This window comes from Thunnus maccoyii, chromosome 21, assembly GCF_910596095.1.
Source record: "Thunnus maccoyii chromosome 21, fThuMac1.1, whole genome shotgun sequence".
Classification (NCBI taxonomy): Eukaryota; Metazoa; Chordata; class Actinopteri; order Scombriformes; family Scombridae; genus Thunnus; species Thunnus maccoyii.
Genome location: NC_056553.1, coordinates 13759939 through 13778988, shown reverse-complemented (window position 1 = coordinate 13778988; position 19050 = coordinate 13759939). Strand labels below are relative to the sequence as shown.

The 19050-nt window shown below is 41.5% G+C and overlaps 1 protein-coding gene across 1 annotated transcript in view; it reads left to right on the top strand.

Moving 5' to 3' along the window:
* The window catches only part of LOC121887789 (solute carrier organic anion transporter family member 5A1), a 36579-nt gene that overhangs the window by 9431 nt on the left and 8098 nt on the right, over window positions 1–19050 (top strand). The window contains exons 3-5 of the mRNA XM_042398769.1: window positions 11232–11364; window positions 11451–11671; window positions 16229–16393. Of these exons, the coding sequence (XP_042254703.1) occupies window positions 11232–11364; window positions 11451–11671; window positions 16229–16393 (519 nt within the window). The remainder of the gene's footprint in view (window positions 1–11231; window positions 11365–11450; window positions 11672–16228; window positions 16394–19050) is intronic.

Genomic DNA, 19050 nt, shown 5'->3' with positions numbered 1-19050 from the left:
TGGGGGGCCTAGTTGTTGGTAGACGATCTCAGGGTGTGAATGGTGGAAGAGCAGCTGTTAAAAGCTGGCAGGGTGCTTGCACTGTGTGTATGTGTGTGTGTGTGTGCATGTATGTGAGTGTGTGTGCACCTGCAGTTGGGGGTGGGTGAGGTTTTTGGGGCTTGTTGGGAGCGGGTGTAAGAGTCGCAGGAGGCGGAGTTTTGTGTTGAAGACCGTATATATACTTTGTTTTTTTACTGCAAGCATGCAGTGGCATTTAAACATCTGTGCCTGTGTGTAAAGACTTCAAATAAGTCTGGCAGAGGAATGTCAAGACTGGATTCATACACTCCCGTCACCGTGTGTAGGAGGCACCTCTGCACTAAGTCTTTTTATTACCAGGGTAGTGCGATGTAGTCACTCCATATGCTGCATGTTCTGCTACAGTAATTGAATTCACATGCACAGTACGCAAGATCACATTTGTCTTAAGCTCAGCTATTTATGTATTCTTTTAGCTTTTTATCCTTCAAGATACCAGCAAATCCAATTTTCCCATTGTTGCCAAGGAAATGGAGCTTACACAGGACACACATTTGGAAAACATCTGTACATGCAGACATAAGGAACAGCAAGAAATGTGATTAAGAATATGCTTTGATATTCTGGTTAATCTCAGATATGATGTTATGTTTTCTCAGGCATGAGCTAATGTGAGCTATTAGAAATGGTGTTTTGTGTATGAAGAAGACTTTAATAATGAGTGAGCTCCGAAAGTTGGAATCAGCATTCTTTCTTGTTTACTTTCCTCTTAAGGAGGAGCCCAAGCAGGGATTGGAGGGAGGAGGGATGTACTGATGAAACAGCCAGATTTTTTTGGTGGCTGGCTGAAGGCAAGGTGGGGGGTGGGAGGGGGGCACTGCTTTAATACCATGGACCAGATTGCTGTGCCATGTCTGTCAATGAGAGAGGCTGAAAAGGTGCAGGTGCAAGCTTGTGGCTTACAAACTAAGACCCATACTTACTACTCTAATGTATTCACACACACACAGACACACACACACACACACACACACACACACACACACACACACACACTAGTGGAGTGCTCCCAAACGTGGCGCCAAACACACCAAGTCTGTTGCCACTCTGTGTGTTTGTCTATGCATAGATGATGTTCCAGCATTTTGAGAGGGTGGCAGATAATCTTGCAGCTGATGAGTGGCCATGAATGAGGCATCTGGGCCGGGGTATAACCACAGGTCCATATGTATGTGTGTGTGTGTGTGTGTGTTTTGGCAAGAGGGAATGTAAGGAGGTAATGAGAGAATCTCCTCGGATTGGCTGGATGACATACTGTATAGTTTTGATCAGATATTAATAACTTCATATGGTTAAGTCAACTGTCACCATTTACTGTAATGGCCGTAAATGTCCATTTTTATCCTCTTTGTAATGACTGATACTGTTTGGCTAAGCTGTAAAGCCACAGCTTGGTAATTTTTCACCTAGAAAAGCCTTCATAAACTTTAACTGTGCCCTTAATCTCACAAATTTGATGACTAATCCTAACCTAGAATAGCAATTTGTTGACTTGACAGTTTGGCCAGAAAGTGAGGAAAAAATAACAAGCTGAACAGTGGACTCTCTGTCCCTGCCTGTTGCCCTGCATTATGTTCTGTACATTTTCAAGGTACATTCTGACCTGAACTTTGCTCTTTTTTTTGTTTTTTACCTCAGTGTGTACAAGAAGAGCTTTCATTGGCAGAAAATGTTCTAAAATCCTCATTTCAGTCCTCCGTTAAAAGAGTTAATCTTGGATAAATAAAAATTGTGTGTTTGTTCAAATTATGTAAGTGACATGGGAGTAAGAGTCACAAAGAAAGATGGATTATTAGACAAATCCGCAAGATGAGGGATTAGACATTTAAGAGACCAACAGGCTTTACTGATGCGGCAGTGTGTGCAAGACTTCTGAGAAGTATTAGAGAGTGAAGTAATGTGAAAGGGAGGAGGCACAAAGGAATTAGCACATTTCTCTTAGGCTGTGCCTTTGAATGACATTCCATCACTAAGCCAGTTAAAGAGAAATGTGTTGCTTTGATTGGCTTGTCACAAGGAGAGACTGTGAGGGATAAAAGAGTGAAATAGATTTCCAACTGTCTAATAAATAACGCTATATAACGCCGGCGTAGATGGTGAGAATCCTCCCTCACCCCCTCACACCGCCTCTCTAACAAACTCATGATCGACAACAAAGTAAGATTGCTTTGTGCACAGCTTTCACGAAATACCTCTCTGGGTTCTGATGAAAGCAGTTATAAAATGACAAGAAATAAAACTCAGAAGTGAATCATTGCTCACTCGTATGAATGATATTCATGTTATAACAAGTGCAGCTATGAAAAATGTATTTCACCACAGGCTTCCTCAGGTTATACAGTTAATAGCCTTGGTTAAGCTTGCAACCACATCAGTCAGTGACAGACGCATGCAATCTCTGAGATAGCAGCATAATGGTGAATTGGGAAAAAACTGCAATTTTTACAAAAACAACAATAAATACACATAAGTTACCAATAAAAAAACAGTTTCAATCAATGTAAATCACAATAATTCTAGTAAAGGAACTCCCACTTGACACAAAAAGCTCTCCTAAACTCAGACTTCTTCTATCAGACTCAGGGTTCGCCCATCTGACAGTGATGGATTTAGAGGCCCAGTCACATGCTTTAATGAAGCATACAAGAGTGGGCAGCTGAGGACTGACCTGTTATGCATCGCTGGCTGGGTTCTCCTTCCATCACCATGTTCCCAGTTGATTTTGCAACTTAGCCCATTTAGGTTTCTTTGCATTCAGCCATACTCCCGCAGCCCTCAGCCCATTAAGTGGATTCTGGTCGACATCAGCAGCAGCAGATTTGTGGCCTTTTGCTGTCAGTGCAGGTCCAGTCTTAGGCCAGCATAAGAATCAGCAGAAAATGGTGATTTAATGTCAGAGTTAGGGTCCGTGACCTCACTGATGCACACGAGTTGTACCGTAAACGATGTGGGTAGATTGGGTCCCTCTGGAAAGCCTTGCACGCTATAGACGAATGTGGTAATTGATGACTGCTACAACTTTTTCTTTGACTGTCTGCATGTCTGCTGTCTGGTTAGAACCATTTATTAATAAATGCCAGTTATGTCACTTTTGTGATGACCTGTATCAGTGAATGAAGGAAAGTATGTTTGTGGTTTGCAGACGTGATGCCTCACTCACTGACTGGCCGACTGCTGTACCATAGCTTTCCTCATGCAGCTGGGGAGCGGCTAAGAATAGAGAAAACCCTCTCCATTCTCTCTTCTTTCATTTTCTAAATATTTGATTTAGCAATGTGAGCTTAGGGAACCCCTGAATGGAAAGTATAGCAGCTTGCATGAAAAATTGATTACAGTGTACATTATGGGTTATTCCTGCGCTTCGGCAAAGATTTGGGAATTATTGTCCTGCAGCGAAGAGCTTTGGTATAAAACCCAACAACAGAGGACACTATTTATGATACTTTTCAAAAAGAGCGACCCCAGCAGAGCATGCACAGTAGATATTGGATCCTGACCTGCCGTCATTGTGTCTCTCACCTCGGCACCATTAATCAGGCACATCATCACCTCATGACCTGCATCTGGATGAAAGGTAAAGGTCACTGGGTCATAGTTTGCTGTATGGTAGAGGATGTTAGGAGTCGGGAGAGATGGGAAAGGCAAACTGATGCTGATCAAGTCCTTGGCCCCCCTTGTGACTTGTCATGTCTTTGCTTAAGGGGCTTATAACATTAATGCTCGGGAGGTAAAGCGGTACAAAAGCATGATGGGTGGCTTGAATGTTGAATTAAGTCAGAAAGGTGTTTGATGTTTTTGATCATTTGGTTCTTAGAAGTCCTGTCTGCCTGATAAAGTCTGAGCTCTTGCTCTGTACCAGTCAGTGCCGACTGCACACCAGGATCAAAGTTCTTTACTGTACTTGATCCATTAAAATATTCACCACATCCTTACTGGCTCTCCACTACAAGGCATGATCTGAACCATTTTATGTCATACTTATCTAAACCTTTTACCACCCACTATTCTGTCTGTGGCATAGGAGCACTGTGTAGAACTTAACATGAAAATAAATATATAATCAATGCGCAATCGATAGATTAGATTTGTCTTTTTGGTCATTGTGGTCATTTTCAAAACATCCACCATGTGGTAAAAATAATTCAGGAAATGCACATGAAGCCTCCCTGTCTTCAAAGTAGTCTGGTACTTTAAATTTGTAATACATCTTTGGAGACTTTATGTCCAAATTTATTTCAAGAGTAAGAATTAAAAAGAATTCGTCATCATTCAGGTAGACCATGTTAACCCAAACTGGTTCTGTCAACAAAATAAGGGACATCTTATTCAGGAGTTAATGCAGTCATTTCAGCCCATTTCAAAACAAATTTTAGCTCAGGAAACCAGATTTGTCTACAGTAGGAAAGTTCTTTTGAGGTGAAGTTCACACAATTTACTGGAAAATGTATGCGCACACACACACACACACACACGTGCAGAGGCATATTTATAGCCCTGGTGAGGCTGTGCTCCATTTTGGTAATACCAAACCAACTGATGTGTCACTGCAAAGCTAAATCTGCATGTTATTATCACAGAGAGACTGTCTGCTGGCTTTAACCCATGGCAGAAAATGGCCTCTTGACCTGTTTATAACAGCGCAGTTTCTATCTGGCTTTCATCAGTGTGTTGGTTAGTCTAATTCTGTCCAATATGCACTGATGTAGTTGTTTAAATATACTTTAATGTGAGCCTGTGTGCCAGTAGCTGGTTGGAGGGGCACTGAAGAGATCTTGATTAAAATTCTATCTTGTCTGTCCGTGTCTGAATATCTGATTTGGTTTTATGTCCATTTAGTCTCTGACTTGATGGAAACTTAATCATTTTTTTTCCTATCACACTTCATTTTCATTCATTCCACCACCTCTACCTTACTTTTCCATCTTTTCTCTCTGTTCATGCCCCGTCACATCCTCTTTCTTCATTTCCATCTCCCTGACTGTCCTTATTCTATAGAAGTCACTTGTACACGTACCCAAATAGACACTTTCCCCCCCCCATTTTTCACCTGGTGCTTAATACATGAACACATACAATCATGCAAAGACAACTCCTCTCCTAAGGCTATGAATGAGAATCTACACTTACTCGTGCTACAGGAATGTGTCGCTGTAACACTAAATCAGTTTTGGGACTCAGAACAAGATGCAACATGAAAGAGAAAGAACACACTAGCACTTCACAACAAATGGATTTAGAGAAAACATGCCTTATAACATGCAATGTTATAATCCGGTTGTGTATGCGTATCGTCTGGATAACTCATGCATATTAATGCACTTTATCCCACTGCCCTTACTCCTGTGTGTTGTGTCTATATATGTTTGTGTTTGAGAGGCCACAGTCCCCGTGCATGCCCTCTGGGTAAAACTGTAAGGTTAGGACTTGTAAGAAGACACTGCCATGTCAGCAACTTTCCATGACAATGCAGTCGTTCCCCTATTTCATTGTCTTTTTCCTCCTCTTGTCTATCGGGGGAAGGTCACATGACTGAATTGATCCCCATAACACAGGGATGCATAGAGCGGTGTCCCTCTCTTTTATTCTCTTTTTTTTTTTTTTTTTTTTTTTTTTAAACAGCCACAGCCGCATAGATCATCTATCATACAGTTGTCACCTGCAGCGACACTTTCCAAAGACCTTTAGGTGTTGTGCTGGACTGCAAATGAGAATTCTGAAGTGTGTGCTGACATAAAATACAATAGTTACTGAATAAAGCAGAATAGCTCGTTCAGATTTTTGTCTGTCATACAGCTGCGGTAAAAAAGTGATTATTAGGTCATAGTGAACAGCAAATGTGCGATGCATAAAGCTACATAGATCAACATGACACGGCTCTTGAGTAATGCTGAAAAGATAACGTGATCACATCTTTTAGAGATTAGACAGCTCCAGCTTGAAGCATTGAATACAAATCCAAGGTCGTTGTGCGCCTGCCTGCCATCCATTCTCAGGATTGTTTGGAGGCTCACTGGGCTTTGTAGGCTAATAGCCAGGTGGAGTGCTACATAATTCATTGAAACGAAGTTACCAGCCAGAGAGTGGAAAGGGATTGCAGAGCCAGACTCATACGTTTGCAGCTTTTTATTGCAGGACAGTGACAACAGAGAAAAAAAATCCAAAACTAAAGAGAGTTACTGCAATGAGACGCTCGCATTGACAGACTCTTGTCAATTTTAGTTCATTCTGTATTGAGTTGTAGATGCGATAAAAGGGCAGCGTGACTCTGATCATTCCTCTGTTGTGGGGAATTGTAGCCTCAACCTTTTAACCCCACAGTGTTCTGACAAGGCAGTGAAAGTCCTGTCCTTTTATTTTGTCTACGTAATTAAATCAAATCATTAATCTGTGGTAATTAGTTTGGCCACCGGGGGAGCGGCTTCATTTGGTGCAAGGTGCTTTCTCATCAGGTTTGTTTTGCTCCGCGTTCTCCTCCTTCATTCTCCGCTGCTCTGGCTGCGTCTCAGGGATGAGGGGTGAGGGGTGAAGAGAACAGAAGGTCAGGAGAGGTTGAGGGGGAGGGCGGGGGAGGGAGCGCACCACAGACGCCATTTTATTATTACGCTTTAAATTCCATTCACAGTCAAGGCAACTGTGGGAGCAGTCGGGTGCCGTCTATCCCAGAATTCTTTGCATTTACTGCAGGAAATCAGCTTTCAGAGATGGAATTTGGATGTTGCAAATGAAGCTGCATGACAGTGAAAAATCTAGTGTCAATGTCTAAAATCTCATTCTGTTATTAATATTGGTTCACAATAAAGATTACGTCACTTCATTTTAATACCAACAATCTTTGATTATTAATTAACCGTTTAAGTCATTTATCAAGCAAAAATGCTTCTCAAATGTGCAGATTTGCTGCTTTTTTCTATTTTGTATAATTGTAAATTGAATATATTTGAGTTTTGGACTGTTGATTGGACAAAATCAATTTAAAGACATCAGCTTGGTCTTTGGGAAAATGTGAGGAGCATTTTTACTATTTTCAGACATTTTATAGATCAAACAATCAAAAAAAAGTAATCAGCAGATTATTTTGAAATGAAAAAAAATCATTAGTTTCAGACAGATAGGCAGAACCAGCTGAAGATACAGGACAATAGTCTTGCAGTGAAGATAATTTCACCACTACAAAAGTGTCAGCGGCCACCAGGACGTTCACCTTCTTGTAATAATGTATCTAATTCACATCTCTTCTGCTCTCGTCTGCCATTCTTCTCTTTCCGTTTGACCCTCATTCATTCCTACAAGCTGTGAATGACTCAGTGCAGATCATGAATACAGCGGTTAGAAGGAGCAGAGCTCTTACAGAGTGTGGAGGAGGCAGAGTGGAGACAACAAAGCAGTGTTGGTCCCTGAAGGTTAGATATGAGATGTTGCTGAGCAAGCTTTATCTCACTGTTACACAGCAGGATCAGTCACCACAGACTTCAGCTCGCTCCTCTTCTTTCCTCCCCCTCTATTTCTTATGTTCTATCACTTACGCTCCCCCTCTCAAATGTTATTGTTCCTTTCCTACCTCTGTTTTTCTTCTTCTCCACTTTCCCTCCCTGCTGCTCTTCTCTCAGTTTATCAGTTTTTATTTCTCCTTGTTTCTCACTATATTGCCTTTCTCCTTCTAGATTATTGACGTGTAAATCTCTTCTTCCGCTCCCTGACACCGAGGCATTCATCCATCACAAACTCAGGAACTGAAACACCAAATTGGGGTCAATGATACACTATAAAACCCTCTAACCTTATTCCGCCTTCACTCTTACCCTTGATGTCCCTGCACCCCCCCTGTCACGTGCAGACCTTGGTTGACATTAAAGTCACAGAGTTGTAATTCATGCATCTTGATGAGACCTTTTCAGTTCACGTGTGCGTGCATTTGTTTTCCACAAGCCCGTGCAATAAACATTTTCTTTGCTGAAATTGAATTCTGCTTGTAATATGTTCACTTGCATGCTCTGTGACTTCATCCTCAATTTGTATCTTTTCATGCATGTCTAAAGCATAGCACATAGTCAGCACAAAATTAACAGAACATATTGAAAGTCAGGCTGAATGACCATGTAGAGGGTTCAGATGCTGACTTTGTATAAAATAAGAGTGAAAAACCAATAACTGCAATGGAGAGCTCATGATCCATTACCTGCACATGTGTAGGAAGCCATATGAAGCCTATAATGTATTGTCCTTCACATGCTGCTGGTGAAGGTCTATTGCGTAATTCAGTAAAGTGAGCCTGTGGCGCGCCATGCGTTCTTCATTGGCATGCACCCCCTACGCTCCACTGACGTCTGCCACCGCAGCATGTGTTTGTGTGTGATGGAGCGCTGCTGCTGTGCCAGCATATTCCTCAATCCAATGGCTCTGCCCTAGCCGCCCTTCAGCCCGGCCGTAGCCCTCCAATCCCTTCATCCCAACATACTGATCCTAAACTACAGCGAACGGCCTGATGCCAAGCGGGCAGGATAGGGCATAGTTTATGACTACCCTTCATCCTCCAGTCGGGCAAAACACTGTTAAAATGATGGATGGAGCAGCAAGACAGGCACTTACACAGTCACCCAAGGGGGATAAAATATGGCCGTCCCTGCCTGGGTGCCCGAGAAAGGGGAGATAGACATTGGAGGGCAACCAAAGAACCATACTTGGTGCTCAACCTGTGCCCGGTGAGTGAACGGCTCAGTGCACCCGTTGTATCTGTCTGCAGCCAGATCGCATTTAAATGATGGTGAGCTATATTTCTGGGGCATAGGAAGGGTCAGCAGTCTGTAAGGTGAGGCAATGGGAATGATTAATTGAGGGGCTTTTCTTTATGTGGATCTGCATTCTCTAAGCATCATTTAGGAATATTCAGACCTGATATTTTTAGCTCAAAACTACTGGATCATACTTCGAGATGTCCAGATTCGCATTTGCTTGCACAGCTTTAAAGAGTCTGACTGGTCTGAAGTTCAGTCAAGACACAAGATTCAAATCTGAAACCCCTGCCATCTATAAAATGATGCGTACCAACTGTTCAGACTCAACCTTCATCTGCAAATCAGTACGGTCTCGTCGGTATTATAGTCAGCCTTTATATTGTGGACTGTGGTCGCTGCTTTATGGTTGAAAATGATTTTGCTGCGTGCCACAAAAGTGTGATGCACCAGCAAAGGTTTTTGCGAGACGTTTTCAATTTCAAGATGGAGATAATAAGATAAGACCTTGCCGTCCTCGCCAACTGTAATTAATTGTTTATTGTCTCCGGGTGGTAATATCCTGTTACATTGTGCAACGGTTTGACTGCTGCAGTGAATTGACTCTGCAACCAGCAGGATATGAGAAATGGCACGGTGAAAGGAGTTAAAAAAATGAAATACGATATGCGAGGGAAAGGGGAAGAAAGAGGCGAGAGAAGTGAAAGAGGGACACCTGCTTTAGGTGCTTAGAGAAGTGATTTGAATGTCTTCTCGGGTAGATTTATAGGAATGAAACTGCCACAGACCTTCAGGCTCACACGCAACACTCACATACTGTATGGGGATCATTGCATGTCTACACACAGTCTTCGCAGCCCTTGGAATTGACCATTGTTGTCTTGCACATTTTCATGCATGTCGTGTTCATGCTGCTGTCTGTGTGTGTGTGTGTGTGTCTGCTTTACGCTGATAAGAGGATTTGTTAAAAGGTCTTTTTGTTCTTTAAGCAATATTTTCCTCTCTTTCTCTTTTTCCCAATAGTGTTGTTAAAGGAAAGCCTGATTTAATTAAGTCTAGATAAGGATATGGGATTTGGTACATTGTTGGAACCTCGGTATAGGAGCAAACATGCATATTTGTACTGTGTTGGCATCCATCCACAAAGAAAGGGATGTCAAACTATACTCAAAGAGCTTGGGATAAAAGTATGAGGGCAGTAATAGATGCGAGCCACTTTGGATGTAGGAAGACTATATGGAAATGTTGGCAGGATGGCTTAAACATTTGGTGAAACAGACTGAGATGAATTGGCTTTTGAGCTTTCACTGGCAATAAAACAACTTTGTTGATGGAAGAGAAGTGTTTGTGTGTGTGTGTGTGTGCATGCATTTGTTATGTAATCTGGCAGAGGGGAGGTGTCTCTTTAGTCTCCGGGGAGAGATTAGACATCTGAGTGTTGGTCTGGACACAGAGCACACCTGCTGCCTCTGCACTAAACACAGACTCTGTCACAAACACACTCTCCCATGTGTGCACACACACTGCCGATGGGGGTTCATGCTGCCAGCATCCAAGAAAGTGACATTTGAGAGATAGAAATAGAGGAACAGGAGCGTTTTTGCTTACAAAACTGCAAAGTCTGGTTGTGGGTGAGAGTTTTGTAATTCACAAAAATATTTTTAATGCATATGCGCATGCACGCTCTAACATTTATAAAGAGCTAATCCCTACTCTTCAGTCACACACATTCACACACACATGCAACCAGACAGCTTGCGGCAATGTTCCAGGTGTAATTATAGAAAGTTTGCCCCCCTGATTACGGTTGCTAAATGGCTTTGACTTGTGTCTCTGCTGGATGTCTGCAGGAGGTTTTTCCACTTGTCCAACTACGGTTATCTAACTTTAATGAGTTTTTCCCTTCCTGCGGCAAAGTGATGGAGTGTGATTGGCTTACCTCAGTGATGGTCTGAGAGGCCCCCCCGAGGGTTAATGTTTCGCCCCAGCTCACTCTGAGGTTTGCTGGTGTAGGAAAGCTGCAGGCGTGCCCTCAGGTCAGTGCAAGACCTCTGGAGCTTTCAGGTCAGTTGCTACAGACGTTTCAGAAGCTGTGAGAAATGACCTCAGGGCCGCTGGAAAGTTCCTACAGATCTCAGCGCAGGTGTTCTGAATATGGTGGGTGATGCATCAGGGGTAATGAACAGCTCCCACAAGTCTGATTTAAACAGTCACATAGAACAGCGGGTCATTAAGAGCATTAATGAGCAATGAGCAACTTCTGAAACAAAGTGCTGTCTTCCAATTAATAATGAGAGTTAATTTTGGCTTCATGCTCATCCAAATTTACAAATTATTTCTATTACTTCCCATTAGGAAGGTTTTGAAAAGTATGTGATGTGAAGGAAGTTTTATTATTGGCTCTGTTTGTGTCTCCTCTAGCCATCATGTATGTGATGGGAGCCCTGGGACCTGCAGCTGGTTACCTGCTGGGAGGCGTGCTCATCGGCTTCTACGTGGACCCCAAAACTGTTGTCAACATCGACCAGAGTGACCCTCGCTTTGTTGGCAACTGGTAAATATGCACGTGTGTGTGACAGTTCCTTATGTGCGCTGCTTGTGTGCTCTTGTTTTTTACCAGTTATTGTTTCCTTCTTTCAGGTGGAGCGGCTTTCTCTTGTGTTCCATAGCCATGCTTCTGGTTATCTTCCCCATGTTTGCCTTCCCCAAAAAGCTGCCTCCACGCCACAAAAAGAAGAAGAAGAAGAAAAAGATCAGCTCGCCCGGTGACGTGTCCAGCGACGATGACGTGATGAAGGAAAAGTCCGGTGGCAAAGGCCAGAACGTCTCCTCCTCCATGGGCTTTGGGAAGGACATCAAAGGTGAGGAGCGGATGATATCAGCCTCCTGTTTTCACCTCTTTGCTCCGCGGTGTTACAAGTATCTTACACAAAGGAAGCTATTGATGTACAAATGGCCCATAATCCAGTCGATGGCCAGGATTAGTCATTTTATCTAATAATGGAGGCTCCATTGAGGTCTCCTTTAAAGATGGTATTGATTTGTGATAGAGGAGGTTGTCCACACACTTAATGAAGAAGGTGATTAACTGTTAACATCGGCGGTTTTAGTTGGGCACTGGGCTCTATTTACTCTAATAAATTACTAGTAAACATGGCTGCTTTGTTGCCATCAGCTGAGGAAATTAAGGACAGTATGTTTTTTTACACCCCCCGCCCCCTGAAGAAACCATTCTCTCAATGCAGGGAAGGTCATGCAATCCTTCAATTGCGTTTAGTGGCAGTACATATGCACACATAATAAAGCTGTAATGCATCTATAGGCAGCGATGCTAGAAGATTTATTATTTTCTGTCAGATTAACCAGGTATCTCCCGGTTTTCCCTCGGAGAACCCCCCTGGTTAAGCTGAATCCTGCTCCAGTGTTTCCCAGCTTCCTCTTGTCTGCCTTTTTTCTCTCAGACAGGCAGTTCTCTCTCTCTATTTCTCTCTCTCTCTCTCTCTTAAATGAGCTCGCAGGGGAACTCAGTCACGTTTCCACACACAGGAGTAAACGGACTCGGCAGCAGAGCTAAACAGCCGTACAGCCGTATACAGGCTTGCTCTTGCACTCTTCATTATATGTAAAATAACCATCATGAATTCAAACATGTATTTAAATGGCTGCATTTATCCATACAACCCAGCGCAGCATTTTATACTGGAATGCATATATATATATATACTGTAATCGTGCATGCTGTACAACATCTTCAAGCCACTCTTCTGCTGTTTTACTTGTCCCAGCAGGATGTTTTGGGCTGTTGTGCAAACTATGGCCAATTTTGCACAGTCAGGCACTTCAATGTTTAGATCTGTAGCGTTTTTTAGTGTTGTGTGTGTCCTTTTATTGGGGTGTGTGTGTTTTGTCTATAGCACAAATTTAGCATTTTCTGTGAAAGATAAGCTGTTTTCAACAAGCTTTTTTTTTGCCCTTCACATCAACAGCAGACACTGAAAAATGCAAACACTGAATAATTTCAGTAATGTGAGTGAGAGGGACAGACTTATTATGGAATGTTCCAGACCTTGGTCAACTGCGGTTTGAAAGCGATTTTTAGCATTTTTTTGGACTTTCCATGCAATATCAGTTAGTATAAATGACCAATTGCCGCCACATATATCACATTTCATATTTCAGTAACTAAAGACTTACCTGACAGGATTTAAAATACAGATCCTGTAAGATACAGTAATGTCAGTTGATATTTTACTCTTAAGTGGGACAAAAGAAGTTTGCTTGCAAATATTTTTTGACTCAACTCACTTCACTTCACTCAGATGCTGACCTTATTAAGCAGATTAGTATCAGCCACGATATGACCAATCCACACTGAATACAGTTTCTCCATCTGTGTCAGTCAATGTCAAAATTCAGCGTTTCTACTATGATTTACATTCATTCTGTCATAGTGTGCCGCTGACTCAGATTTGCCACAGCAATTCCTGGCCACAGGTTACCTTACATAAAAATGTTCGGATGAGTTCCATGTAGTAAGATATAAAGATTGAAATTTGGGGAAAAGACGACATTGGTATGTGATCAGTATTTAGTATCTGCTGATACTGAGTTGAGGTATCAGAATTGATATTGGGAGAGAAAAAGTTGGAGTTGGTGCATCCATAGTTCAAGGTGACCTTTTCTTCATGTCTTGTTTTGTCTGACCAACAATCCAAAACCCTAAAATATTCAGTTTACAAAGATATAAAACCGAGAAAACTAGCAAATCCTCACACCAGTAGCCAGAAGTAAATAAGATAAACAAGTAACTGATTATTTAAATAGTTGGTAATTCATTTTCTGACAATCAACAAATCAATCATCTCCTAATTGTTTTAGAACTAGTAGAATTAACAATCATATCACATCCACTGCTTAGACTTGACCAGCTTCATAAGTTGAAACACCACTTGTGTGATCTACAGAGCATATTACAAAGACTATGCTATTATGACTTGTCCTGCCTCGAAGAGAAACGTTTTGGAAAAGCACATGGATGAAACAATTTGACCAAGTCATGAAATAAATTAAGAAGAAAAGAAAAAACAACTGCGGCAACTTATAACGAGCCAGTGGTCTGTCTGATTGAGAGAGCAGCTGCTGGAGACGTCAACAGGACCTCGCCATCTGTCCCCCCTCCAGACAAGATTACAGCCCAGCACCCCAGGAATGAAATGATTAGCGTCACTATATTATTCGTACCTTTGATCTGGGAGAACACTGACAGATGCTAACATTTCCCCACCTACAACAAGATTAGTTGAATTAGCGCTGGGACGGCTATCCCCAAATCAAGGCAACGTGCCACCCAGTTAGCGGCTGGCCAGCTTTTTAATAGCCTCCCTAATAAAAGGCATTATTAAACTACTTCACATATTTCCTGCCCTATCTGTTTTTCTTTCTTTAGTACATGACATCTGTGAAGCACGTGAGCCAGAAGAAGCTCTAATGATAGCCTTTCAGATGACTGTAAAGTCATAATATTAGCCCTCAGCCAAGGGCTTAAGACACCCGGACACACACGGAACTAAACTGGAGATGCCAATTGTGTGCTCAGTTAGATATGTCGTCCCCAGCCAAATGTTTTAAAGTCTGACTTTTCAAATTCAAAGAAGCTCAAATTCATTTGAATTAAGAAGCTTTGTGTTGAAGTTGTCAATAATTACTTTTGTTGAAGGGACCTTTCCTGGCCTTCTGGATTTTCAACTGCGTAATTAGATTTTCTGTCTCTTGCTGTCTTTGAGTTCACACTGTTATTTGTGTAAAAGACAAACCAATACTTAGTGTCATAGATTTAAGAGGGCGAACAGGACAAACCAGACATTTACATTAGTTAACAGCAGTTTTTCTCCCACTCAGCTGGGGGATGTAGTTTCTGCAGCATGTCCTGGGTCTTCCACAGGACATCCTTCATCTACAGTAACCAGAGCTGCCTCATTTTATTGTAGAAAAGCAGCACCTTGATTCTGAGGTCCCTGTGAATTGCGGAGGTCTGCATTTTGGCACACGCTGCTCTGGAAATTTTACGCCTCAGTCTTGTTGAGATGGAGGAGCTCATATGTTACTGTGACCCTGGGAATAGGGTTTTCTGTAACCTTGTGTTCCTGGAAAGAACATTTAAGGCAAACTGTTTTTTTATACAAGGGGTGGGCTTTGTAAATTTTTTCTCACATTGCGTTTGTACATTAAACAGGATGTTTGGATAGGACTTGATGTTGAGTGGAATGTGTTTAAGGATTTAAAAGGCATTTTTCATTTCATGGGACCGTTTTTAAGCATTTTTAATGATTTGGCTTATTGCGGACTAAATAAATGGCCATTCAATGCTATTGGCTGACATCTTGTGGAGTTTCATGGACGGCATGGTGGTGTCATAATTTAAGAGATAATGCTTTCAACTGAGAGTTGCCATGACAGCAAGCATCTGCCTTGCTGATGTGGCTGTGAGTATGAAAGTGAATCTTTATTAGCTCTTGTTTAGAAAATGATTCTGCGATGCATGTGCTCTGATGGAGAGAAAGTGACATCAGAGGTTTATCTTTGGGGATCGGTTGAAAAAAAGTGCTTCCCTCCACTTTTGTTAGGTTTGCTCATCAAGCCAGTTTAGAAGAGAGCGTTTCATTCTGCCTAGTAACAATAATGTACTTACAGTTTGACCACATGACTTGTGAGTGACAAGATGAGAGGGCATTCTGCATCATGTCGGCCAAATCGTATAGACACTGGCCTCAGGCAGACGGAAAGGGCATATTTGCCCTTGTTATGATGAACCAAGGATGACGGCATTCACGCTGGATTTGCAGAGCTTGGCTTGTTTTGTGCTCGCAGCATAGATCCACATGATCCACATGCTTGCATTATACAGCTCACGTAATCATAGCTTAATATGAGTTTCATTTCATCTCAGGCTACACCTACAGGCACAGACAGGTAATTAAAAAGGCAATAGTGATGTTTAGATTGTGTTCATTTATAACCTGAAAGTGTTTTTGCGTGAGAATCATGGAGCATCTCTGTGTCTATGTAGTGTTATTTGCTCCTTCAGTCTTGTGTGAAACAAGAATACATAACCAGATGTAATGAGACACGGTTGGGTGCATGCGTGAATGTGCGAGTGTGTTTCAGAAACATTTAAAGCTGTTGTTAACTTAATGCTGTTATTACTTACTAAGTTATTATTACATAAGGTTTATTTACAGATCCAGCTTTTTCAGTCTTCTCTTAATTACAGCTTTCCAGTTACTAATGATTGGTCTGATGATTCCATCCAGTTCAGATTGTGTGGGAGTGAGTGAAAGCCAAATTAAGACACCGATTGTGTGTTAATTACAGCACCACAATAATGAAGTGCTCTGCCTTTTTCTCCTGTCCCTCCCCAGATCTTCCCAAGGCAGCGTTGAGGATCCTCAGCAACATGACCTTCCTGTTTGTCAGCCTGTCCTACACGGCAGAGTGTGCCATCGTCACCGCCTTCATCACCTTCATTCCCAAGTTTATTGAGTCACAGTTTGGTATCCCCGCTTCCAACGCCAGTATATACACTGGTAAGTGTCTCTTTGTACATAATGTCTTTCTTCTGTTAAATCACTCTTTCATTGTTATGGCCGGACAGCCAAAAAGATCCAAATTCAGGTTATTCATTTGTTAAATCAGGCGCGAGAGATTTCCCTCTTCTATACTGTAGCTGTATGCCATGACACTTTATCACGATTGTCAACAAATCCTAGCTGTTGAAATTCAGTGTTAACTTGCCAGTGTTATAAATAATGCAGTGGTAAAGCAGTTATGTCATAGATTAATTGAATTATCTCTGAAAAGGTCTGAAATTCCCCAAAATATCAGATCAGTGAGGCAAAACTGTCTTCTGCAAAGGAGAATTTGTTATTTTGATTTATAGCAAGAGGTAAGTTCTTTATCGACTTTATAACTTAAATATATAAATCAGTTTTGAAATACAGTAGAATGGCTGTAGAAAAATTAGATTGCTGTGCAATTTGGTTTATTCTACATTATATGGCATTTCTGTGTGTTTATTTTGTGTCCTGATCCTGGAAAGGACGATAAATGATCCATCATCATGCACCATTAGTCTCTACCAGTACACTCTCACATTTGTTCTCACCTCTCCACGTGCACTCAGGGATTCACAGTCGGAGGGCAGCGATGTGAGTCATGGAGTCATGCTGACTTTCATTCACCGATAAGCTTCCATTACATCCCCTGAATGTAACACACAATTCTCTGTTGACTGCAGGAGACATATTCAACATAACGCGCACACACACACACACTACCCTCTGCTTTGCCTGTAATTTGTGCACTGCATATGTGCAAAGAACCAGTCTAATCCTTCAGTCACGTCTGAGCCAGTGGCGTTAATACACAACTAATCTGGTATCCGGGTTATTGCAGCAAGGAGTGATTAAAAAATCAATTATGGCTGTGAAAGCAAAAAGGTGTTTTTGTGTGCTTCCAAGTATTCTGGCTAACATATGGTTGTTTCTAGACACGCATACATACACCTAGACACACCCACTTACACAATACCATTGCCTCATCTCATCTGCCTGTTGCCAGGATACAAGGGGTAAGGGCAGACGGGTGGTGTGGTTGCCATGGCTACCCAAACGATGCCAAGCTGCTGGTATGTGATGATGGTTGGAGAAGAGGAGGAGGAGAGGGCACTCCTGTTGATGGGAGTACGGTGCTTCCTCGGGCAGCCAGATGGACTGACCAACTGTGACATTTTCCTGATGATTGCGAGTGATTGTTTTTTTTTGTTTGTTTTTAAGAATGACTGGAAGACCAGAGTCGTGTTTATGTATGTGTGAATAAATCATTTGTAGTGTTTTTATATCCTCTAGTAATGCCAGTACGGTTGAGGTTTGGTTTGGTTGGGGTTTGATACTATTTTATCAAATCAGAATCCAGTATCTAATCCATTTAGCTTTAGCTTTCAACAATTTTAAGCAACGTAAGGGAATATTTAAGAACTTTCAGAGAACTAAAAATTAAACTTTGCAGGTGAAACAAAGTATTTGCTATTTAGCTAAATTACGACCTACATGTGTACGTTGCTCTTTGCAAATTAAAAAAGAAAGATATGGACATGGCACTGCTTTGAGCAAGATGCTACGTCAGCATGCTCATATTAGCATAGTGAGAACGTTAACATGCTGGTGTTTAGCAGGTAATGTTCACCATTTTAGTTTAGCATGTTAGCATGCTAACATTTGCTAATTAGTACTTAACACAAAATATAGCTGAGAATGAATTTTAGGTAGGTATTAAAGCTGCTATAGTGAATATTTTATATTAAAATTGGGTAAAATTACTGTATGTGTATTGTTGAAGGGGTTGCTAATAGTGACAAACCCACAGGGAACTAGCACACAACTCCGTTACCCTCAGCTCTACTGTGCTTTATAGCATCTTTCAGCTCATTGTTTGATTTTATAGCCCACAACTTGACTTGTTTTGTTTAGACTCACCCCTTGTATGACTATATTTCCAGATGCAGCCAGACATGCATTAATACAATGAAAATACTTTGTTTGGAACAATAATGTGTGTCTGATATGTCTTTTCCACATAAAAGTATAAATATCATGTTAAAATCCTCAAAATGGCATCTCTTCCTTCTCCCTCATTAAAAATTCCACAAACATATTTGATTTCAGAAGCTGAACTACTAGACACAAGATGTCTGTTACTTCTATGAAAAGTCTGTTCTCAGTATATGTGCACTGGAGGCTTCACTTTTCCACATCACACTTGTGTAAGTTGAATATTGGACCAAGAATTGCCATAAAACTAGTTGCGTCATGCTCGTAGGCCCACCCCTTAAAATCAGATTTTCAGTGTTCACAGGGAAACTTTCCACTTTCAGCAGATAAATGTGAAAACAGCCTTCCAGTGTCAAACTCTGCACATACATCATTCTGCACAGTGAAGCTCAAACATTCAATTGTAGGAACAATAAGAAAAACACATTTTTGAGTGGAGAGGAGCTTTAAATAATCTACTGCTAGTAAAAAGGATGATTTTGATGATAAAAAGATGAGTAGTATGTCAGTGTTATGTTTTCATCTTGTTTCCTCCGTTGAAACCAGATCCAAAATGGAACTGGCTAACAGAACCCAACTCTAATTGCTAATTGACTGGACGTAGTGTTGGTTCAGTTCATGAAAGCTTTTGTGCG